The 23,564-nt window shown below is 49.8% G+C and overlaps 2 protein-coding genes across 2 annotated transcripts; one reads left to right on the top strand and one right to left on the bottom strand.

The window, feature by feature from the left end:
* The first annotated feature begins 9,394 nt into the window (after positions 1–9,394).
* On the top strand, positions 9,395–13,875 carry lrrc2 (leucine rich repeat containing 2). Its single transcript, XM_088008567.1, has 9 exons — positions 9,395–9,537; positions 10,332–10,468; positions 11,174–11,244; positions 11,314–11,470; positions 12,056–12,192; positions 12,276–12,421; positions 12,561–12,713; positions 12,780–12,940; positions 13,053–13,875. The coding sequence occupies exons 1-9, from the start codon at positions 9,401–9,403 to the stop codon at positions 13,100–13,102; spliced, it is 1,149 nt and encodes a 382-aa protein (XP_087864693.1). The 5' UTR covers positions 9,395–9,400; the 3' UTR covers positions 13,103–13,875.
* A 343-nt stretch (positions 13,876–14,218) lies between these two features.
* On the bottom strand, positions 14,219–22,910 carry slc71a2b (solute carrier family 71 member 2b). Its single transcript, XM_014977111.2, has 12 exons — positions 22,615–22,910; positions 19,884–19,976; positions 19,732–19,794; positions 19,253–19,380; positions 17,936–18,050; positions 17,213–17,431; positions 17,024–17,137; positions 16,852–16,923; positions 16,017–16,129; positions 15,849–15,946; positions 15,602–15,738; positions 14,219–15,089 (listed from the first exon to the last, which is right to left on the bottom strand). The coding sequence occupies exons 1-12, from the start codon at positions 22,630–22,632 to the stop codon at positions 14,877–14,879; spliced, it is 1,383 nt and encodes a 460-aa protein (XP_014832597.2). The 5' UTR covers positions 22,633–22,910; the 3' UTR covers positions 14,219–14,876.
* Positions 22,911–23,564: the final 654 nt, after the last annotated feature.

Raw genomic sequence — 23,564 nt, forward strand, 5'->3', positions numbered from 1 at the left:
GGCCCCTCAGGTGGCCCGAGGCCCCTCAGGTGGCCCGAGGCCCCTCAGGAGGCCCGAGGCCCCTCAGGTGGCCCGAGGCCCCTCAGGTGGCCGAGGCCCCTCAGGTGGCCCCTCAGGTGGCCGAGGCCCCTCAGGTGGCCGAGGCCCCTCAGGTGGCCCGAGGCCCCTCAGGTGGCCCGAGGCCCCTCAGGTGGCCCGAGGCCCCTCAGGAGGCCCGAGGCCCCTCAGGTGGCCCGAGGCCCCTCAGGTGGCCGAGGCCCCTCAGGAGGCCCTCAGGTGGCCCGAGGCCCCTCAGGTGGCCGAGGCCCCTCAGGTGGCCTGAGGCTGGCCGAGGCCCCTCAGGTGGCCCCTCAGGTGGCCGAGGCCCCTCAGGTGGCCCCTCAGGTGGCCGTGGCCCCTCAGGTGGCCCCTCAGGTGGCCGAGGCCCCTCAGGTGGCCTGAGGCTGGCCGAGGCCCCTCAGGTGGCCGAGGCCCCTCAGGTGGCCGAGGCCCCTCAGGTGGCTGAGGCCCCTCAGGTGGCCCCTCAGGTGGCCCCTCAGGTGGCCGAGGCCCCTCAGGTGGCCGAGGCCCCTCAGGTGGCCCCTCAGGTGGCCGAGGCCCCTCAGGTGGCCCCTCAGGTGGCCCCTCAGGTGGCCGAGGCCCCTCAGGTGGCTGAGGCCCCTCAGGAGGCCCAAGGCCCAGGACGGTCTGTGGATTGACTGATCCGTTTTAAGTTTCAGGCTCTACAGGTTCCACCCACCAACCCCAGCAGCTCCTTTCACTCCTGGAGGGCCTGAATATCAATGGCAGGGCCGTGCAGAGACCACTAAGGGGCAGGTGCTCAACAAAAAAAGGGCCCATCTAACCGCCTTCTAGGACAGAATATTAAAGCCTCTCAGCTTTCAGAGTTTAAGAAACAATGATAAATACAAAATTGTGAAATACACAATCAAAGCTAAGAAAAATCTCTATACAGAGCATAACACTATGCATATGCAAGATATTTTATTAGTAATTTCTTTCTGCAGGTCTATTTTGTTATAGGAAAGTTTTGCAATATTCAAACCCGCAATTTAGCGAGATATGTAAATCAGAGCTGGACCACCAGACATATTTTGTCTTTACAGAATTACACTATTAAAAATATAAACAAGGGCACAATGCAACCTTTTAGTGACTGTAATCTATAAAACAGAGCTGCCTGTTTGCTGCAGTGGAGATGAAGATGGTCCATTCAGGAAAGCAGAGCTGCATCAAACTTTAACGTGGAGCTGCAGAAAAAAAACAAAAAAACAAAAATTGAATTGTTAATGCATGTCACTGTGGGAAAAGCCTACTGAGTTTTGCTTAAAACTTTTTTAAACACTTAAATCACACATTTGTCTCATGAAGTGAATTTTTTTTGCAAAACAAACTTATTTGTGCATGTCATAAATCTTTTCTTGATATTCTAAGTTTTTGTTTGACTCAAAGTTTTGCTTGCGATTCTCACATGACATCATGGGCAGGAGCCAAAATCACAACAAGATTTCTGATGTGTGCAAATAAAAGTTTATGTTTGTCAAATAACTTTTTAAGTTCACAAGACAAAAAATAGTTATTTAATTAAAAAAAAGTTTTTTTAAACAAAAGAATTTGTTTTTTTAAAAAAAATCATTACAATTCCAAAAGTTTTGATTACAATTTTATTTTACTTAACTGAGGTTAGTTTATTTTTTCCCATTGAATAATTGGGGAAAATTTAACTTCATACTCAGCAAACCAGACCCTAAACTTCAAGTCTGGTTGAGTTTTTTCCCCTTCATTAATGACATACATTTTATCTATCATGGTAATTCAGGGCGAGTTATTTTTAATTCTAAATGAATATCCTTGTTGGACTTTTATTTAAGTGCTATGTTTACCTAACGCCAGAATAAATGCGATGTACATTATGCAGCAAAGGAAATTAGAAGATCGGACATTTATCCATTATGGAGATGATAAGTTTTGGACGGGCGATGTGCCTCGTACACAGGGAACAAGCTTTTTGTTATCTAGCTTTGCTAGCAAAGTCGTTAGCTAGCAGCTAGCTAATAGCACAACAGCAGCCTAATGTCTGTATGATAAAAATACTGAATCGATAGATCAGAACAGTTTCTCCTCACCTGGCTGTCTCCTCCCCTCAGTAGTTCTTCAGAGAAAGGCAGACAGAGGCCTGTCAGTGTCTGTTGTATTTCATTACCTCTCTGCTTAAACCGCTGAAGCAGAAACGATACTTTCAACGTTTTCCGTCATCTGACAAGCAGCAGGTCTGCTCCACTTTATTCACCAAAAACGTTTATATATATATATATATATATAAAATTCACCAAAAACTGTTCTGTAATCTGGAACATAGACATATGATCTGGATCATTCGCTATGCTGAGCTCCAGTTAGCCGCCTTATCTCACTGCGCGAGAGGCAACTGCGTCATGCGTCACGGGCAAAAGGTCAAAGGTAACAAGGTGACCGGCTTATTATGTTGTACAAAAAATAATAAAATAATTTTAGTACATGTTATTATGTGTCAGAAGAGGGCTTTGGAAATAATAACAACAAAAAAAATTGACCAAAAGGGCACTTTTGGGCAAGGAGCAAAAAGGGCAGGTGCTCAAGCCCCCCCAGCCCCCCCCCCCTCTGCACGTGCCTGATCAATAGTACCAAAAAATCCCTCTGAGCTGCAGCTGTGTGGAGTGGAGGAGTGGGGGCAGGACAGGTGGTCCGCCCAGGGCTCCAAACGGGCTGGGGCTGCCTCTGGGTCCAGATGGATCCTGAGACTCTCCACCAAACGAATCACTGCAGAAACATCTGTGAAGCTTCAAACCGAACCAGGTTTGAAGCTTCGTCTGTCCTGATCAACTCAGACTTTGATCTGAGGACGTTTTTCAGGTCCAGCAGCTCAGAAACAGCGACTCTGCTGTCGATCATCACATCTGTCATCATCACTGATCATCTCTGATCATCACCGATCATCACTGATCATCTCTGATCATCACTGATCATCTCTGATCATCACCGATCATCTCTGATCATCACTGATCATCACTGATCATCACTGATCATCACTGATCATCACTGATCATCTCTGATCATCACTGATCATCACTGATCATCACTGATCATCACCGATCATCTCTGATCATCACTGAGATGTTTTTATCAGTTCAGTTTCTGCTGCACTTTGATGGAATATTGTTTGTTTTCATGTGGACTTTTTATTTATTATACATGTTTTATCTGTTCAGCATCAGTTCAGCTGATCTGAATAATCTGGATTATAATTTTTACTCGGTCAGATTTTGTTCTCCAGAGGAACGTCAGTTTCCACCAGATGGCGCCACATCCAGCAGAACTGAGGAAATGTTGAAGTCTGAATAACTGATTAAAGCAATTTATGTGTTTTAACACTTTCATTTCATTTAGTTAGTAATTTATACTATTTTTAAACTCTTTAATTCAGGAGAAAAAAAGCAAAAGTTTAATTACAATTTCATAATTTTTTTTCCTCAATTATTGTTTCTGTTCTCTTTTTAAATATGAAGTGAAAGTTAAAATAATTCATTTAAATGTTATTTCTGATCCTCATTTTCTGATTGCAAGTCAAAGCTGGTTTAGCAAGAACTGTGGGGATAAAATGTGATTAATATAAAATATTTAATATTTACTTAAGAGGAGAAAAAGATTTATCTGGCAATAAAGTCATAAACTATCTTATGGTAATAATTTTCCATGGTCATCTTTAATCAGGAGGTATTTATGCTGAATAAATGTAATGATTAAAAAAGACCCAAAAGAAAAACTATTTTTATTATTTCTAAAGAGTCTGAGGAAAAAGTGGGTCGATGTTTTCTGGTTGTAGACGAAAGCAGAAACATTGTTGGGAGTCGATTTTTGAACCATGTTTTCAAAGATGATGTCATTTATCTGTAAAGGTAAATCCACACAAAGTGAAAAATGATCACCTGCAGCAACGTAGTACCAGAACTGAGGTCCAGGCGGGCCGCACAAAACCCTTCAGAGGGCCGTAAATGGCCCCCTGACCGCACTTTGGACATCCCTGACTCCAGCCATGAAGAAAGTTTCTGTCAGGTGAAATCAGCCAGTAAATATAAAACATTACACTGAACAGTCGGGTTCTGGTTCTGGAGGAAACGGATCCGCCCGTTGATCCGGGGAAACGCCTCCGTGTGTGTGAGGAGCGCCGAGCCTCGGTGTCATGTGACACACACTCACACGCAGCAAAACACTGTAAAAATAGCTTGGTGGGTCACACACACACGGCGGGTCAGTAAACAGGACGGACGCCGAGCCTCAGGTAGGAACCAGAGGACGGATTCTGGGTCGGAACCAGAACTATGACCTCATCTGATCGATTGTTGGATTTTCTGTTTAACAGTTTGATTTTAAAAACCAAAATGTTTTCTGTGTGAGCAGCTAAAATTAGCAGCATGTTGTAATGAGCAGAACGGAGATTTAGAGATCTGAGTAAAATCTGCCAAACAGATCAAATATGTTTCTGTTAAAACTGAACATTTCAGCTGAAACCATTTGAAATTCATTGAAATGGTTAAAAATACAAAACTCTACAAGGTGATTCAAGGTGATTTTCAGTGATTTAAAATCCGTCTGATCCCACAAACCAGACCGACCCGGATTTGGCAAACTGGGTAAAGCAGAATCAGGCCAGATCTGGCAATGATGGGATGGTTCAGCTGAGGCGGGCCGCACCTGGGCCAGTGATGTCATTTCTCACCTGGGCCAATGGTGTCACGCTGCATTTGGGCTGGTGAAATTACATCACTGGCCCAGGTGTGGCCAGTCTTGATACACCACAGTTGGGCCAGTGATGGCAGGCCACACCTTGCCCAGTGATGTCGCAACTGGGCCAATGGTGACACACCACACCTGGGCCGATGACGGCAGGCTGCATGTGGGCCAGTGATGTCACACCTGGGCCGGTGATGTCACACCACGCTTGAGCCGGTGATAGCATTTCGCACCTGGGCCGGTGATGTCACGCCGCACCTGGGCCAGTGACGGCAGGCCACACCTGGGCCAGTGATGTCACGCCGCACCTGAGACGGTGATGGCAGGCCGCACCTGGGCCTGTGACGGCAGGCCACACCTGGGCCGGTGATGTCACGCCGCACCTGAGACGGTGATGGCAGGCCGCACCTGGGCCTGTGATGGCACACCGCACTTGGGCCGGTGATCTCACACCTGGGGCAGTGATGTCACACCACACTTGAGTCGGTAATGTCACGCCGCACCTGGGCCAGTGATGGCACGGGGCATCTGGGCCAGTGATGTTGCAACTGGGCCAATGGTGTCACACCACATCTGGGCTGGTGAAATTACATCACTGGTTCAGGTGTGATATCACCGGCCCAGGTGTGGCCAGTGTTGACACACCACACCTGGGCCGATGACGGCAGGCTGCATGTGGGCCGGTGATGTCACGCCGCACCTGGGCCAGTGACGGCAGGCCACACCTGGGCCGGTGATGGCATTTCGGACCTGAGACGCTGATGGCAGGCCGCACTTGGGCCGGTGATGTCACACCACACCTGCGCCAGTGAAATGACATCACCGGCCCAAGTGTGGCCAGTCTTGACACACCACAGTTGGGGCAGTGATGACACACCACACTTGAACCGGTGATGGAATTTCGCACATGTGCCGGTAATGTCACGCCGCACCTGGGTCAGTGATAGCAGGCCACACCTGGGCCAGTGATGGCATTTCGCACCTGAGACGCTGATGGCAGGCCGCACCTGGGCCAGTGATGGCACGCCGCATCTGGGCCAGTGACGGCAGGCCACTCCTTGGCCGGTGATGTCGCAACTGGGCCAATGGTGGCACACCACATCTGGGCCGATGACAGCAGGCCACATCTGGGCCAGTGATGGCAGGCCGCATCTGGGCCAATGGTGTCACACCCCGTCTGGGCTGGTGAAATTACATCACTGGTTCAGGTGTGATATCACCAGCCCAGGTGTGGCCAGTGTTGACACACCACACCTGGGCCGATGACGGCAGGCTGCATGTGGGCCAGTGATGTCACACCTGGGCCGGCGATGTCACACCACGCTTGAGCCGGTAATGTCACGCCACACCTGGGCCAGTGATGGCACGGGGCATCTGGGCCAGTGATGTCACACCACACCTGGGCTGATGATGGCATTTCGCACCTGAGACGGTGATGGCAGGCCGCATCTGGGCCAGTGACGGCAGGCCACTCCTTGGCCAGTGATGTTGCAACTGGGCCAATGGTGTCACACCACATCTGGGCTGGTGAAATTACATCACTGGTTCAGGTGTGATATCACCGGCCCAGGTGTGGCCAGTGTTGACACACCACACCTGGGCCGATGACGGCAGGCTGCATGTGGGCCAGTGATGTCACACCTGGGCCGGTGATGTCACGCCGCACCTGGGCCAGTGACGGCAGGCCACACCTGGGCCAGTGATGGCATTTCGCACCTGAGACGCTGATGGCAGGCCGCACCTGGGCCAGTGTTGGCACACCGCACTTGGGCCGGTGATGTCACACCACACCTGCGCCAGTGAAATGACATCACCGGCCCAAGTGTGGCCAGTCTTGACACACCACAGTTGGGGCAGTGATGTCACACCACACTTGAGCCGGTGATGGAATTTCGCACATGTGCCGGTAATGTCACGCCGCACCTGAGTCAGTGATAGCAGGCCACACCTGGGCCAGTGATGGCACGCCGCATCTGGGCCAGTGACGGCAGGCCACACCTTGGCCTGTGATGTCGCAACTGGGCCAATGGTGGCACACCCCATCTGGGCTGGTGAAATTACATCACTGGTTCAGGTGTGATATCACCGGCCCAGGTGTGGCCAGTGTTGACACACCACACCTGGGCCGATGACGGCAGGCTGCATGTGGGCCAGTGATGTCACACCTGGGCCGGTGATGTCACGCCGCACCTGGGCCAGTGACGGCAGGCCACACCTGGGCCAGTGATGGCATTTCGCACCTGAGACGCTGATGGCAGGCCGCACCTGGGCCAGTGATGGCACGCCGCATCTGGGCCAGTGACGGCAGGCCACTCCTTGGCCGGTGATGTCGCAACTGGGCCAATGGTGGCACACCACATCTGGGCCGATGACAGCAGGCCACATCTGGGCCAGTGATGGCAGGCCGCATCTGGGCCAATGGTGTCACACCACGTCTGGGCTGGTGAAATTACATCACTGGTTCAGGTGTGATATCACCGGCCCAGGTGTGGCCAGTCTTGACACACCACACCTGGGCCGATGACGGCAGGCTGCATGTGGGCCAGTGATGTCACACCTGGGCCGGTGATGTCACGCCGCACCTGGGCCAGTGACGGCAGGCCACACCTGGGCCAGTGATGGCATTTCGCACCTGAGACGCTGATGGCAGGCCACACCTGGGCCAGTGATGGCACGCCGCATCAGGGCCAGTGACGGCAGGCCACTCCTTGGCCGGTGATGTCGCAACTGGGCCAATGGTGGCACACCACATCTGGGCCGATGACAGCAGGCCACATCTGGGCCAGTGATGGCAGGCCGCATCTGGGCCAATGGTGTCACACCACATCTGGGCTGGTGAAATTACATCACTGGTTCAGGTGTGATATCACCAGCCCAGGTGTGGCCAGTGTTGACACACCACACCTGGGCCGATGACGGCAGGCTGCATGTGGGCCAGTGATGTCACACCTGGGCCGGCGATGTCACACCACGCTTGAGCCGGTAATGTCACGCCACACCTGGGCCAGTGATGGCACGGGGCATCTGGGCCAGTGATGTCACACCACACCTGGGCTGATGATGGCATTTCGCACCTGAGACGGTGATGGCAGGCCGCATCTGGGCCAGTGACGGCAGGCCACTCCTTGGCCAGTGATGTTGCAACTGGGCCAATGGTGTCACACCACATCTGGGCCGATGACAGCAGGCCACATCTGGGCCAGTGATGCCAGGCCGCATCTCGGCCAATGGTGTCACACCACATCTGGGCTGGTGAAATTACATCACTGGTTCAGGTGTGGCCAGTGTTGACACACCACACCTGGGCCGATGACGGCAGGCTGCATGTGGGCCAGTGATGTCACACCTGGGCCGGTGATGTCACGCCGCACCTGGGTCAGTGACGGCAGGCCACACCTGGGCCAGTGATGGCATTTCGCACCTGAGACGCTGATGGCAGGCCACACCTGGGCCAGTGATGGCATTTCGCACCTGAGACGCTGATGGCAGGCCGCACCTGGGCCAGTGATGGCACGGGGCATCTGGGCCAGTGATGTCACACCACACCTGGGCTGATGATGGCATTTCGCACCTGAGACGGTGATGGCAGGCTGCACCTGGGCCAGTGATGTCACACCACACTTGAGCCGGTGATGGCACGCCGCACCTGGGCCAGTGACAGCAGGCCACACATTGGCCTGTGATGTCGCAACTGGGCCAATGGTGGCACACCACATCTGGGCCGATGACAGCAGGCCGCATCTGGGCCAGTGATGTCACACCTTGGCCGCTGATGTCAGAACTGGGCCAGTGTTGACACACCACACCTGGGCCAGTGATGGCATTTCGCACCTAGGCCTGTTATAGCAGGCCACGCCTGGGCCAGTGATGGTTTCGCCACACCTGGAACAAAAATGCCAACATGAAAGAAGAATTTGCGGTTTTAAACAGTTTAAAACTAAAACACGTTTTTAGATGGATCTGTATCGTTATTACAAGCTACTGTCAGTAAACCCAGATATTAATAAATCCTTTGGTTCTTCTGTGTTCTGCTTTTAGCTTCAAAAATAATTTAAGAAATTTAAATATTCCTTCAAGTTCCTCCAACAAGCAGACTGGAAAATAATCTGGAACTGCCGCGACTGAACTGTTTCCATTTTTTATTTGTGCTTTTAATCAGATATGTTAAAGCTTTAATTTAAAGTTTGTTTGTTTTTTTCATTTTAAAAAGTGTTATTAGTTTGTTCAATCTGAGCTAAATTCACCTGGACAGGTTTCCTCAGTCATGCAGGCAGATCGCTACAAACTTCTGGGTTAAATTACATCAGTTTTAAGGAGGTACAGTCAAAGTTAGATTGACGCATTAATCCATGATAATCTGGGTTTAAACAGTTTTATAATGTGTAAAACCATTTCAGGATCAAAATCCTTACAGACAAAAATGGACATTTTGTTTATCATCAAATCTTTAATTTCCAGCTTAAGTTTTTTTTTTTAATCTTCAGTAAAACACTTTTCAGCCTCCGGGTGGCGCTGCAGCACAGAGAGGCAAAACAGGCTCTGAAATAACTCATAACTCAGTTTGAACAAATGTTCAGAAGAAACTCAGTAAATTTTCGTGCGTTTTTCTGGTCCAAACCCAGCAGAACCGATGGGTCCGAACAGGAAGCTCGACGTTCCGGTCTACGATCTTTCTGCGGTCCGAGGAATCTGGGAGGTCCGAGTGAAGAAGTACAGAACCAGGCAGAAGAAGGAGCAGGAGAGGGTGGAGAACAGCGCCCTCGCCAGGTCAGTTTCATCAACCGTCAGAGCAGCGCTGCTGTTCACAGCCTGGCCTGAAGGGGGCGCTGCTGCTGTTCACAGCCCGGCCTGAAGGGGGCGCTGCTGCCGTTCACAGCCCGGCCTGAAGGGGGCGCTGCTGCTGTTCACAGCCCGGCCTGAAGGGGGCGCTGCTGCCGTTTACAGCCCGGCCTGAAGGGGGCGATGCTGCCGTTCACAGCCCGGCCTGAAGGGGGCGCTGCTGCTGTTCACAGCCCGGCCTGAAGGGGGCGATGCTGTCTCACCAACTTACAGCTTCAGTCCCAAAACTAGACGGAGACTCACTTCAGAGTTTTAGGTCTAAATACGACATGCCTGCTTTTCCAGCAGCTAAATATTCCAGAAGCAGCTGGAAAAGCCGCACATATGACAGGAAATGACCTAATTAATGACATCAGCCGTTTGTGTATCTGAATGTATCTGAATGGATCTGAATGTTTCTGAATGGATCTGAATGGATCTGAATGGATCTGAATGGATCTGAATGTTTCTGAATGGATCTGAATGGATCTGAATGGATCTGAATGGATCTGAATGTTTCTGAATGGATCTGAATGGATCTGAATGGATCTGAATGGATCTGCTCACTGAGGCTGACTGGTGATGGAGTCACAAGCTGCTTTTAGCAACATGAACACGGAGGTATTTATAGCAGCAGGTCAGATGTCCGGTCAGAAACCAAACAACAGGAACGTCCTGCTGCTGTTCGCTCGTTAACACCTGAGATCCGTCCTTCGTGGATTCAGACCGTTTCCTGTCTGCAGGATCGATCAGCAGTGGCAGTACCGGATCTACTGCAAGAGCATGAAGGCCAAAGAGCTGCAGCAGCTGCACCACTACCTGGAGAGATCCCTGCTGACGGAGCCGGAGCCGTCCGGAGGACACCTGGACCGGACCACAGGTAAAACACCGGAACAGGTAAAACACCAGAACAGGTAAAACACCGGAACACAGGTACCACAGGTAAAACCAGATCACTGGTACCGAGTTTAATATGGAGATTTTATCTTTTGGAAGAAACCCAAACCGTTGTTCTGGCCAACGGTTCACATGGGAATGAGTTGATCAGAGTACAGAACATGTTCTGTACTGGTGGGTTTTCTGACTTCATCAGGGAGTTAATAACCATGTAATAACCATGTAATAACCATGTAATAACCATGACCTCACATAGAGCCGAGTATCATCAGCATAGCGGCGGATATTTTCTCCATTTCACCAACTGGAAGCTCATAGTAAAGGAAATGGACCGAGCTCAGAACCCTGAGGTTCTCCACCAGTCACCCTGGTTAGACAGCAACAACGGTTCTGGAACAGAGTAGTTTTGGTTCTGATGGACCCGGCCTGCTCCCAGAGGAAGAGGCTCCAACATGGAGGAACTAGGAGACCTTCGCCTTGTCTTCAGCTCAGAGGACATCATGGCGTCTCTCCGTCCCTGAGCGTTTCAGCTGCCATGATGATCAGGAGGAAATGGATCCGACGACGGCAGCGGCCATTTTCTCCTGACTCAGCAAACAGAAACCATTTGCTCCTCCTGAGAGGCTTTAGGAACCTGCAGTCTGATTGTCAGCCAGACATTCAGGTAAAGTGTTTCTGTTCCTCTTAGACGTCCAGCAGGATGAGGATCATCCGGATCGGAAGGACCTGATCTTCCGGCTGGAAGGAGATCGCTGGCTGGTGAGTTCCCACATTCCAGGGAAAGGGAACTCTGTTCCCTCTGTGATGTTTGAGGGAACCGTCCTGCAGGACTTTCCCCGGGAGCTGCAGTGGACCACCTACCTGCAGGAGTGGCACGTCAGACGGACTCGGATCCGCCAGCTGCCCGACTTCCTGGCTCAGTTCACCCAGCTCTCTGTGCTCGAGATTCCCAGAAACCTCATCGCGGACCTGCCGCCTCAGATCGGTGAGCAGAACCGGGCCAGAATCTGACCCAACTTCTATCAGGTCCGTTTGCTCCTCATCAGCAGGACGGTTGGTTGTTTCCACCTAAACTCTGTGTCCATCTCCTGTCTCCGCTTCCTGTTTCCTGTCTGTTTCCTGCTTCCTGTCTCTGTTTCCTGTTTCTTGTCTGTTTCCTGCTTCCTGTCTCTGCTTCCTGTCTCTCCTTCCTGTTTCCTGTCTCTGTTTCCTGCTTCCTGTCTCTGCTTCCTGTTTCTTGTCTGTTTCCTGCTTCCTGTCTCTCCTTCCTGTTTCCTGTCTCTGTTTCCTGTCTGTTTCCTGCTTCCTGTCTCTGTTTCCTGTCTCTCCTTCCTGTTTCCTGTCTCTGTTTCCTGCTTCCTGTCTCTGCTTCCTGTTTCCTGTCTGTTTCCTGCTTCCTGTCTGTTTCCTGCTTCCTGTCTCTGCTTCCTGTTTCTTGTCTGTTTCCTGCTTCCTGTCTCTCCTTCCTGTTTCCTGTCTGTTTCCTGCTTCCTGTCTCTGTTTCCTGCTTCCTGTCTCTGCTTCCTGTTTCCTGTCTCTGCTTCCTGTTTCCTGTCTCCGCCTCCACCAGGGAAGCTGGCGGCGCTCCGCAGGCTGAACATCAGCTACAACCGCCTGTCCAGAGTTCCTCCGGAGCTCGGAGACTGTGAGCAGCTGGAGCGTCTGGAACTGGCCGGAAACCTGAACCTGAGCGAGCTGCCCTTTGAGGTGAGGCTGCGGGTCTGTGGACCGGGTCAGAACTGGGTCGGAACCGGGTCAGATCCCTCCTTCATGGTGTTTTCCGCCTGCAGCTCAGCGGCCTGAAGCAGCTGGTCCACCTGGACATCTCGGAGAACCGGTTCGCCTCCATCCCGATCTGCGCCCTGAGGATGAGCCGCCTGCAGCTGCTGGACCTGAGCAACAACCAGCTGAGCGACCTGCCGCAGGACATGGACAGGTAGCTGTCCAGGACAGGTAGCTGTCCAGGACAGGTAGCTGTCCAGGGAGGACATAAGGGAGAGCTAAGTGCGCTAGGTTAGCAGGGTGTACTTTCTTTTCCTGCTGGTCAGCGGGGTGTACTTTCTTTCTGTGCCCAGGCTGCAGCAGCTCTCCACCCTCTTCGTCCATCAGAACAGCCTGTCTTACCTCCCCGTTTGTCTCGCCAACATCTCCAGTCTGAGGATGGTGGTTGCCAGCGGCGACGGGTTGACCAGCGTCCCGACCCGACTCTGCAACGACCCGGAGATCAAGTAAGATCCCAGCAGGTCGGCGAAGCCGTGAACCGTCGGACCGACCGCGTCTGTGTCCCGCCGCAGGTTCATCCGTCTCCATGACAACCCCGAGAAGAGGAGGAGGAAGAAGGAGGAAGAGGAGAAGAAGAAGAAGGAGAAGAGGAGGAGGTGGAGGGAGCAGGAGGTGAAGGACGGCAGTGAGAAGGAGTTCATGGAGGCGTACATCAGCACGCTGAAGGACAGAGGTCAGTCCAAGGTCACCTGCAGCGCTAGCGGTGCTAACCGCTAACGCTGCTAACCGCTAACGCTGCTAATCGCTAACGCCGCTAACCGCTAACTCTGTTTGTCCCAAACCAGACACCGTCCCCTTCTCCACCACCAAGGTCTCCATCTCCTGCCTGCTGTGACGGACCGGAACCAGAACCAGAACCAGAACCAGAACCGGACCCGTTCTGCAGAGTCCAGTCGGGTCAGAACAGCTGCTGGACGCGGGTCCAGATCCTGGTTCTGGAGGTTCTGTTGGTTTTTCATGTTGGTTTTATTTCAGTTTAAATTCCAGATTTTTCAAAGTTTCCAAGTTTTAACAGGAAAATAAGAATAAAACCATAAAACCTGAATAATGAGAACAAAATGTTACGGTTTTAAAACTAACAAATCAGATTAAAGTGTAAAATTTAATCTAAACCATAATTTCCACAGAATCAATAAGGATTTAAATCTCAGTGAATTTTCTCATGAAATATTTTAATATTTCCATATGAATCATTTCTGCCTGTCAGAATTTTAAATTATTTTTGGATTTTAATTTAAATACAGATGAAATATAAAGTTTACAGAAAATGAATTCTAAATATTCCTCTGGAATAATTTCCATTTAAAAATAATTTTTTGTTCCTGAAAGTTTCAGGTTGACCTTTGACCTTTGTGTGTTTTTGCTTTGAAGAGTTTAAATCTGAGTTTGAAGTTGTGACCAAACATAAAAATCAGAATTACAGAAATATTTTGTAGATTTAAATGTTTCAACATGATTTTAGTTTTTTCCAGAAGTTCTGGTTTTATTCCGACGTGATTTTAGATTCCAGGAAATGTTTCCTGTTTTTGTTTTTCTGGACTTCCTGCAGTTTGTTTGTAGTTTTTATGATTTCAGAAGCTTTAATAAAATCTGGTGATCAAAATTCAACGTGACTTTGAACTACAGAACCGTCTCACCTCAACGGCACAAAAATTACACTAAAATTATTCAGTCAAATTTTTAATCTCTTCAAAATAAAAGTGGATTTGTTGTTAGAAAAGGCTAAAGGGCCACCGCCCCTTAGCCCCTCCCCCTCACACTAGCCCCGCCCCTCAGAGCCTCGTCCCAGTCAGGGGGCGGGGCTAAGAGGTGATACTCTATAAACTCTTTTAATTTCATTTTCTTACCTTAAACATTTCCATAAATTAAATTCATATTTTATCATTTAAGTTTTTGGTTCTGATCCGAACCTGGAAATGCGATGGAAACATGCAGAGTGAAACTCGGAGGCTCGGTTCAAACATCTTTATTAAGATCGTCACAAAGTTCTGAAAAAACCCGGCTGGTAGGAACCGGGTCGGTTAGAGGCACTAAAGCGCAGCAGACACATCTGGACCACAGCTGCATGGTTCTGGAGGTTCTGGAGCTACAGGAACCGGGTCAGCCAGACCGGACTGCCCGGTTCTGTTAAACTGGACCTGCTGTGACGCTGCAGAAGGAACCAGGAAGCAAACCGGACCGGCCCAGACTCCAGAAAACCGTCCAGATGTTTGGTAAAAACGTTCCGGAACCAGAAACACGGATCCCAACCGGAACATGTGCTCTGGTTCTGACGGGTCGAAGGTCAAGCAGAACCTCCAGAACCAGGCGAGGCTCTGAGGTCTGACCCGACACCGTGAGTCCAGAACCTGTTGCCATGACACAGCGTCCCCTAGACGTCACCATGGTAACGGAGTGGAGGCGGCGGTCCGGGAACTTCCTCCGGCCGTCGTCATGGTAACCGGGGGGGCGGGGCCAGCAGGTGCATAATGAAGCAGAGAAACTCCAACAGGTGAGTCAGTTTACCTGCTGGTAGAGTCCAGAGGGGGCGCTGTTCCCCCAGCCCTTTGGTCTCAGCCAATCAGGAGAGAGGAGCTTATGAACGCCGTCAGTGATTGGCCGCCGCCCGCTCACATGCTGCTGTCCTGCAGGAGCGGCTCGATGTCCTCGGCGTCGCTGGTGGGCGTGGCCAGCGCCGCGCCGCCGTTCTGAGCGTGTGCGGGCTTCGCGGCGGCCGGACCGCCGGCGGGGCGGAGATTCTCCGGGATGAAAACGGCGACGACCACGGCGAGGATGACGGTGCACGCCCCGAACAGGAAGGGAGGGCCCGGGATGACGGCGCGCTGCGGAGACAGGAGGAAACGGTGACCTTTGACCTCTGATTCAACAGAACCTGGTCTTTAGCTCTTCTACAGTGGCCGACCCGATCAGAACCGGTCAGGTTCTGTTCTGGATGCTCAGTTAAATGTTTTTATCATAATCTGATGTTTTTATTCCTCTAATGAAACCAAAGAAGAAGAACGGAGCCGTTACCCAGCAGCCCTCAGTAAAGATGGCTGCCGCGGCACTACAGGTTTTATAGAAATACAGAAAAAAACAAAAAGTGACACCTCACTTCCTGTTAAATAAGAAAATAATTTAGCCGACAGGTGAAGATAAAAATACCAGCAGATGGAAGAACAGATTCAGATTCAGTTTCCATCTTGAATGAAAAATGTTTCCATCTGTTGTAATGTCTTGGTTTCATTTCTGCTCTCAATGTGTTGTTCTGAGGGTGGGCGTGTCCAGGTAGGCGTGCCCAGGTGGGCGTGTCCAGGTGGGCGTGTCCAGGTGGGCGTGTCCAGGTGGGCGGTACCTGTGTGTCCGGCGTTCCTGTGGCTGCTGGAACGTCGCTCAGCTCCACGTTGAACAGGAAGAAGATGAATCCGTAGAGAGCCGGACCCAAACCGTTACAGAGGCCCCGGATCCCTGTGATCATCCCCTGGACCACGCCTACACACACACACACACACACAGAGTTAGGCTGCAGCTGATTGGCTGCTGTAACGTGAAGCTGCTCCTGATTGGCTGCTGTAACGTGAAGCTGCTCCTGATTGGCTCACCCTGCTGGTCGGCGGCGGCGTTGTGCGACACGAGAGCAGAGACTGCTGGGAAGGTGATGGAGGACAAAGCAGCAACGGTTCCTGCTGCCCACATCATCCTGCAGGGACAGAACCGACCCGTCAGAACCAGAACCAGGATCAGGACCGGGAACAGAACCAGAGACTCACCACGGCTCGGACCCGAAGGCGTACCAGCCCAGCTGCAGCAGCTGGAAGCCCAGACCCAACAGAACCGTGTTCTTCTTCCCGATGGTTCGCATCAGAACGCTGAGCAGGACGGTCTGAGGGGACAGGTCAGGGGTCAGAGGTCACAGAGACAGCTGCTGCAGACACCTGGAGGAACAGTTCTTTATGCTGATTCATTTGAACAATAGATCTGAGTCGTTCTTTGTTTTTACAGTTTTCTCTCCGATTCTTCATTTAGAAATAAATGTATTTAATCTGAATAAAACAGGAAGTCTGAACTCGCTGCTCCATGTTTGTTTTCACTGTCATGGCGACTCGGTGCTAGCGGATGCTACGCTAACGCAGCCGGAGAATGAGCTGGTCTCAGTTAGCTGCAGGGGTCACACTGTTATATTCAGGTTTGTTTACCTTTGTTGCATTAAATATTAAAGAGGAATTTTGGTTCTAAGTTCACTTTTGTTACATTTTCCTTTTATAGCATTAGCATTCACAACTGGCTATGCTAGCTAGCATTAGCATTCACAACTGGCTATGCTAACTAGCATTAGCATTCACAACTGGCTATGCTAACTAGCATTAGCATTCACAACTGGCTATGCTAACTAGCATTAGCATTCACAACTGGCTATGCTAGCTAGCATTAGCATTCACAACTGGCTATGCTAGCTAGCATTAGCATTCACAACTGGCTATGCTATCATGCTGCAGCTCAGCAGAGAGCCGACAGCGCTAAGACCCGCCCCTTGCTGTGATTGGTTGTTTCTAGTTAGCGCTGGGAGAAAGGAGATAAAATTAGCTTTAGCCAATTCCAGCGAACCTGAGCAACGATGGAGAGGATTCCCACCATGGCGATGAAGGCAGCGATGGCTTCAGGGGAGAAATGGATCACCTGGAGGAGACGAGAGGAAAAATCAATCACTCCGACGGTCCAGCATGACGGAGGAGCCGTGTGTGTGTGTGTGTGTGTGTGTGTGTGTGTGTGTCTCTACCTGCTTCAGGTAGAGGAAGAAGCTGGAGTACTGTCCGGCTTCAGGCAGGTAGGACAGGAAGACGGTGATGCAGATCAGCAGAACCGTGGAATCCTTCCCGACGCGCCGCAGCGACTGAAACAAACAACCAATCAGAGGTTCAGCTGCTGGTTCTGGTTCCGGTTCTTCTGCCGGGTCCGACTGACTCACAGCGAACGGGTCGGCCTGCTCCCAGGAGATGGGGAACCCCAACGACGACAGCCTCATCTTGTCCGGCAGCGACTCGGGAACCACGAAGAACACGAAGGCGATGTCCGTCACCGCGATCACCGTGGCGACCAGCACCACCAGGCTGTCTCCATAGCGACTGGACAGGTAGGCGCCGATGGCCGGGCTCGTCACCAGGCTGGCGGCGAAGGTCGCCGACACCTGGGAGGAGGAGGAGGTCAGGTGAGCCGGGTTCTACAGAACCGGCTCTGATCCAGGCCGAACCAGGTCGGGAAAACCAGGACTCTGAGGAACGACCCGATGAAGCTACAGACCGACTCGGACCCGATCAGAATAATAAAAGATGGTGGAACCGGTGGGATGATTTCTCATTTAGCTTCTGCTGAATATCATGTTAGCGTAGCGCTTTAGCGCCGGTGGAACTGATGTTTATGATCAGTGACTGAGGAGTAGCGCAGTTAGCATTTTGGTTAGCATAGCTAACCACTGTGGTTTCCTTTAGAGTCATCCATCCAATCAGGACTCAGCGTTTCCACAAACTACCAGCTGGTTCTGAAGACGATCCGATCAGTTCAGCTGGTTCTGTTTAATTCATCCTGACAGAATCGTTACTGATGGACCTGGATAATGATGATGATGATGATGATGATCTGATCTACAGCTGCTGTGATGTCAGCAGCCTGCAGCGTTCTGATTGGTCGTTACCAGGCCGTAGGCGGTGCTCCTCTCGTGCTCCTCGGTGACGTCGGCGACGTAGGCGAAGATCACGGAGAACGTCACGGCGAACGTCCCCGACACGGCGATCAGAGCAAAGTACCACCTGGAGAGACAGAACCGGGTCAGACGGAACCGGGTCGGGTCGGTTCTGCAGCGCATTGAGGGTTAACAGCAGGGCAGGAAAACATGGCTGATTTTATGGAGGAAAATAAAGTTTCATTTAGAGTTCAGCTCAGAATGAGGCAGGATTCACCTGAAACCAGAACCAGACCAGAACCTCTCTGTGGTCACATGACCTCTGACCCGGTTCCACCTGGTTCTGACCCATTCTGAGTTTAGCTGATTTTTTCTCTCCTAGATTTTAGAAATATTTGCAGTGAGTAATTTAACGGTGGTGTTTTGTAGGAAACACTGCCACCTGCAGGTCGGAGCTGGCATCACCGCCCATTTTTAGTAGAAAAAAACTGAAACAAGAATGACAGGGTTTGTTGATTTAACGTGAATGTTTTAAAAAGTGATCTATTTGTCTTTAGCTGCAGTAAAACATGGAGCAGAAACAGATTTAGAGAGAAAAACAGAAAGTTTGTCACATTTCGATGGTGATTCTGGTTCATTAAACCCGTCAGGAAAACAAATTTTTATGGATGTGAAATGACCACAGAAATTATTGCCATAAAGAAAAATGTTGTTATGAAACTAATGCCAAGTCAAATAATGGAAATAAACTTTAAATTCTAACATTTAAAACTGGAAAACATTTTAAATACCCAAAATAAAAATAACTTGGAAGAAACGTGAAAAAAATGAACAAAGAAAATTATTGATCTTGTTTTGATTTAATTGATTCATTTCGATCGGCTTCCTGAGAGCGGGTCGGCTGCTTCAGAACCCAGAGAGCCGGTTCTGTTCTGCTGAACCGGGTCAGAACTGAACCAGCTGCCGGTTCCTCAGATTAAAACCATTCAGAACCAGACGGACTTCTGGGAACTGGTCAGCATGGCTGCGTGTGGCGCTGCGAGCGGCCAGCAGGGGGAGCCAGAGGCCTGATGCCGCTCACATGAGGAGCATGTGATGGTTAAACCCAGCAGAACCTCAGAACCAGAACCCGACCGGGTCCCACATCACAACGTTTCTGCTTCATCAGAACCTGAGAAACTTCAGAACAAAGTTTCCCACAGAGACGAACAGAACCAGGACCGGTTCCGATCCGAACACACAGGATGGGTTCTGATCCGCAGCTCAAACATCCTGACATCAGGTTCTGACCCAGAAACTCTGAATATGTGGAACCAGAACCGGACTCACCAGGGGCTGATCTTCATGAAGGGGATCGGAGCGCAGGTGAAGAAGACGGTGATGAGGAGGAAGGACTTCCTGCCCCAGGTGTCCGACAGAGCACCAATCAGAGGAGCCGACAGGAAGGACAGGAAGCCCTGAGGACAGAGAGACACGGCCATTAGAGGACGGGTCCGACTGGTTCCGACCCGGTCGGGTCAGACAGTGATGTGAAACCCGGTGGTAACAGAGGAAAATGGGACGCAGCAGCGGCCCGTTTCGCCGCGTTCCATTTCTATTCATACCAAAGTTTCTGATTTGAATCAGTTTTTCCTCCTTTTTTACATTTAAATTATTAAAAGTTATTATTTTAATAACTTCTGTAATTTGTGGAGAATCCAACATCGTTTCAGATCTAATCTGGTCAGGCGGGTCGGAACCAGACGGTCCTGGAAGGGGAAGTGCTGCATGACTCTACTTCCTGTTGTGGTTAAGCCCCGCCCCCTCACCTTGACGCCGTGCACCAGGCCGTTCATCAGGAAGGTGTGCTGAGGGAACGTCTCATGGAGAACCTGGAGAACCAGACCACAAGACGTCAGCCGACCCAGAGCCCGGTTCTGGTTCTGTCTGAACCGAACAGAACCGCCGACCCGGCTCTCACCTTCAGCATGGGCGTGGTCAGCAGGCCCCAGGCGAAGAACTCCAGGAAGATTACCACCACCGCATGGGTCACCCTGGCCCGGGTCCGCTTCAGCTGAGGAGAGAACCACACAGAACCACTCGGAACCGGGTCAGAACCTCGGGTCAGAACCGGTTCTGGGTTCAGCAGATCAAACTTTGATCCAAACAGGAAAGATTCTCAGGAAATGGAGGAAGTGATTCATTAAGGTGTTGCCTGGTGGTGCATTTAAGGACAGAGAAAAGTGGGAATTTTGCGCTTCATGTGTTTATTGCATGGAAATCAGTTTCTTTAAAGATTGAATAAATAAATTCTGTTAATAATCATTAATAATTTATCCAGATAAACTAATAAATGCCCCATGAAATAAAAGCTAAAAGTTCCTGAAGTACAGGAAGTAGCCCTTCAAAATAAAATAATTGTTTTTGTTTTTCATGTGGACATCATGTTCCTGTATTTCCTAATTATTTATGAATGATGATATTAATGTACTGAGTTCTGACGGAGCCCAGCGGTTCTTCATCTGACCCAGTCGGATCATTTCCTGTTCTGACTCTCGTTTGTGAGACTAAAGTTCCTCCATGTCTGCAGGATTATGGTCTAAAAATAATAAAAATAATAATTACAGAAGTAAAAATAATCCAGAAAACATTTCGCTCTCCAGAATTTGTTCCCATTTAAAATTTCTTGAGGAAAAACTTCAGATTTTTACTGAACTGCTTGTAATAAAACATAAAGAGATTATTTTAAAACAGAACCCGGATCAGAACCAGGGAGCGGGACGGTTCTGACCCAATCCAGCCCTCCAGACCAGAACCTGCCAGTTCTGGTCGGATTGGTTCTGCAGCAGCAGCCCGGTCCGGTCCGATCCATAGTGTTAGGTAAGCAGGAGGGATTTAGGAGGGATTTGGTCCGTTTGAGCCGCAGCTTCGGACCGGACCGGACCGGACCGGCACTGATCCAGGACCCAGCTTCTGGTTAAACTGGACCGGGTCAGAAACTCTGTGCTGCAGGCCAGAACCGGGCCTGACGTTCTTGGTTCTGTGGAAGCTGATGAGCCGTTAGCGCTCAGATGCTAACGGCTCATTAGCTTCAGGAAGTGGAGGATAAAAGCAGCGCTGTTCCTCTGCAGACTGAACCGGATCACATGACCAGAGATCAGCTGGCTGTCAGCAGCACAGCGACTGCATTCATCAGGTCAGAGGTCAAACTGAGCCTCCTCCCTGCCGTGCTGAGCTCCCAGAATGCAGCAGGGTTTCTGCCAGATCCGTTTCCTCTTGGATCAGAACCTCTGTGATCCGCCTCCAGCTGGGAGGTTCTGATCTAACTGTGAATCTGATCAAACCAACTTGTTCCTCCACTTCTTCCTGCGCTGATGCGAGCAGCAGCCATGTTGGAACGTGAAGTTAGACGTTTAACTGCGACCACAACTGGAACGCATCGCATCCTCAGCTTGGTTCTGCAGAACATCATTTCTCCTTCAATCTGGTTCAGGGTCATGACCTTTGACCTGTGGACCTCTGGGGTTGTCTGGTCATTTCTCTGAGTTTCACACTGTAACCTTTGACCTCAGGCTGAAGCTGCTGGGACATCAGATGTTTCCTCTCTGGAAGATGATGATGAAGATGACCTTTGACCTTTCTCAGGTGAATCATCAGCACCAGCCTGATATTTTCTCTCTTTGGTTCAATGGAAACTTTCCTTCCCTTCAATCATGGATCATATTTTGTATTAAAAACAAGAATAAAATATGAATTTAACTCATTTTAACCATTTCAACTATCAGCAGGACCAGATTAAAGTTTATTCCATTTAATCTGGATTTCTGGTCATAGTTAATAATATTAACATTTATTCTACAGAAAAGCACTAAATAGATGATTAGGTTATTTTGCTGCTGTGTTTAAATGGACCAAAGAAGTTCCTCCACCAGGAACCAGAACCAGCTGATGGTTCGAGGAGGGAGGGAGGAAGTTGGTGTCTGATTCATAGCTGCTGGCCAGGCTTTGAGTTAAATTAAATTAGATTATAATCCGAAAGGAGATCTGGATTACATATTTCAGTCAGCTTCTATAAAACATTTCTACATCTGTGAAACATCCACTTTACTGTAGAAACATAAACTCTTCAGAACAAACTTTGCACTGGGAAACATTTATATTTTATCTCAGAAAAAAGACAAAAGCAGAAATTTTAGATGTTTTTCCTTCTTTAAACCACTTTAGAGATCTGACTGAAAAATCTTAAGACTAGCGACGCTTTGGCTTGTAAAGTGACCCATTCTAGACTCGATCAATCCAGAAACTTTGGACGTGAATCATCTTATTCTAGGGATTTAAAAAGGTGATGGGTCATTTCTCTGGTGAGCTAAATAACATGAAAGCCCAGAATATTTTTGTCCTTCACAAACTGGATGAAAGTTCTGTATATTTCACAGAACCGAGTAACCTAGTCCAGATTTAATTTCAGTAGATATTTTAGCTTTTTAATAGGAAATCAACGGATTTCCAGGTTCCGAGAAACTGTGAGCTGGCCCTTTAAGAGCCAACTCTGAGCAGCGAACCAGAGGCTAACTTCTACACCGGAAGAACCGACTACCGTTCATCTGAATTAGCCGCTAACAGTTTAATCTGACGGATTAAAATCCATGCGTGTTTTAATTTAGCACCACTCACCGAGACCAGTTCACAGAGCTAATCCGGCTAACACTCACCGAGCTCCGGACCAACATCCTGCCGCTGGCCTCGGTCTCCGCTTTCTCCCGGGGCGCTTCACATCTTGTCGTAACGACTTTCAGCTCCAGTCCTCGGAACTGAACATCCTCCTGAGGTTTCTCCGTCTTTTCCAGGGTGTCCCGCCGTGTGAATGAGGCTCCGTGCTCTCCGTGATGTTCGCATGTATTCCGGTTCCGTTCGCTGTGAAGTCCGCTGAAGTCGCTCAGCTTTCGGTTTGACTAGAATTCCTCCGCTTTGATTGTAACTTTACCTTCCGTCTGTTTGGTTTGTACGCGGGGGTACGGCAGAGGGGCGGGGATGTTTTTTTCATGACACTATCGGAGTGGGTGGGCATAAAACCGCCCGACTTGACATTCCCTGTAGCCAAAACAAACCAAGCCGGTCCTGGATCAGATCCTCCTCCCATGTTACGCGTTTAAAATGCAACAAGATCTGACTCAGGATCAGCCTCACTCCTACTGTAAACACAGTGAGCAACTCGCCTCCTGCTGGACTGAAGCTGTCACTACACTGCAGACACCGTTTCATTAAATCAGCAACTTTAAAAAAATAAAGTTTGTGTTTAAAAAAAGACGTCCTGGTGCCCTTAAATAAAATGTCTGTTTAAACTGCAGCTCGTGCTCCGTCTGCGGCACAAACAGTGCGGAGACAGGAGTCAGTATTTGGCAGGAAGATCCGGTGTCTTCGTCTGGCAGGGCTCACTATTTGGCCAGAGGCAGAAAGGCGGGACTCGACGGTTGAAGAATTTTTTTGGCTCCGCTGAAAACCTGCACGCATAAACCGAGCAACGCCACGGAAATGAGCAGGGAGGTTCCTGTCTGGGTTGTTCAAAATAATATCAGCCTGTCTGATAATGACGAGTTATTAATTTAAATTATTATTCCGTTCTGATGTTGGAAAAGTCAAAACTAAAGAGTCAGATTTTTGA

The sequence above is a fragment of the Poecilia mexicana genome, unplaced genomic scaffold, assembly GCF_051168715.1.
Source record: "Poecilia mexicana isolate PSO_F unplaced genomic scaffold, ASM5116871v1 scaffold_9, whole genome shotgun sequence".
NCBI lineage: Eukaryota > Metazoa > Chordata > Actinopteri > Cyprinodontiformes > Poeciliidae > Poecilia > Poecilia mexicana.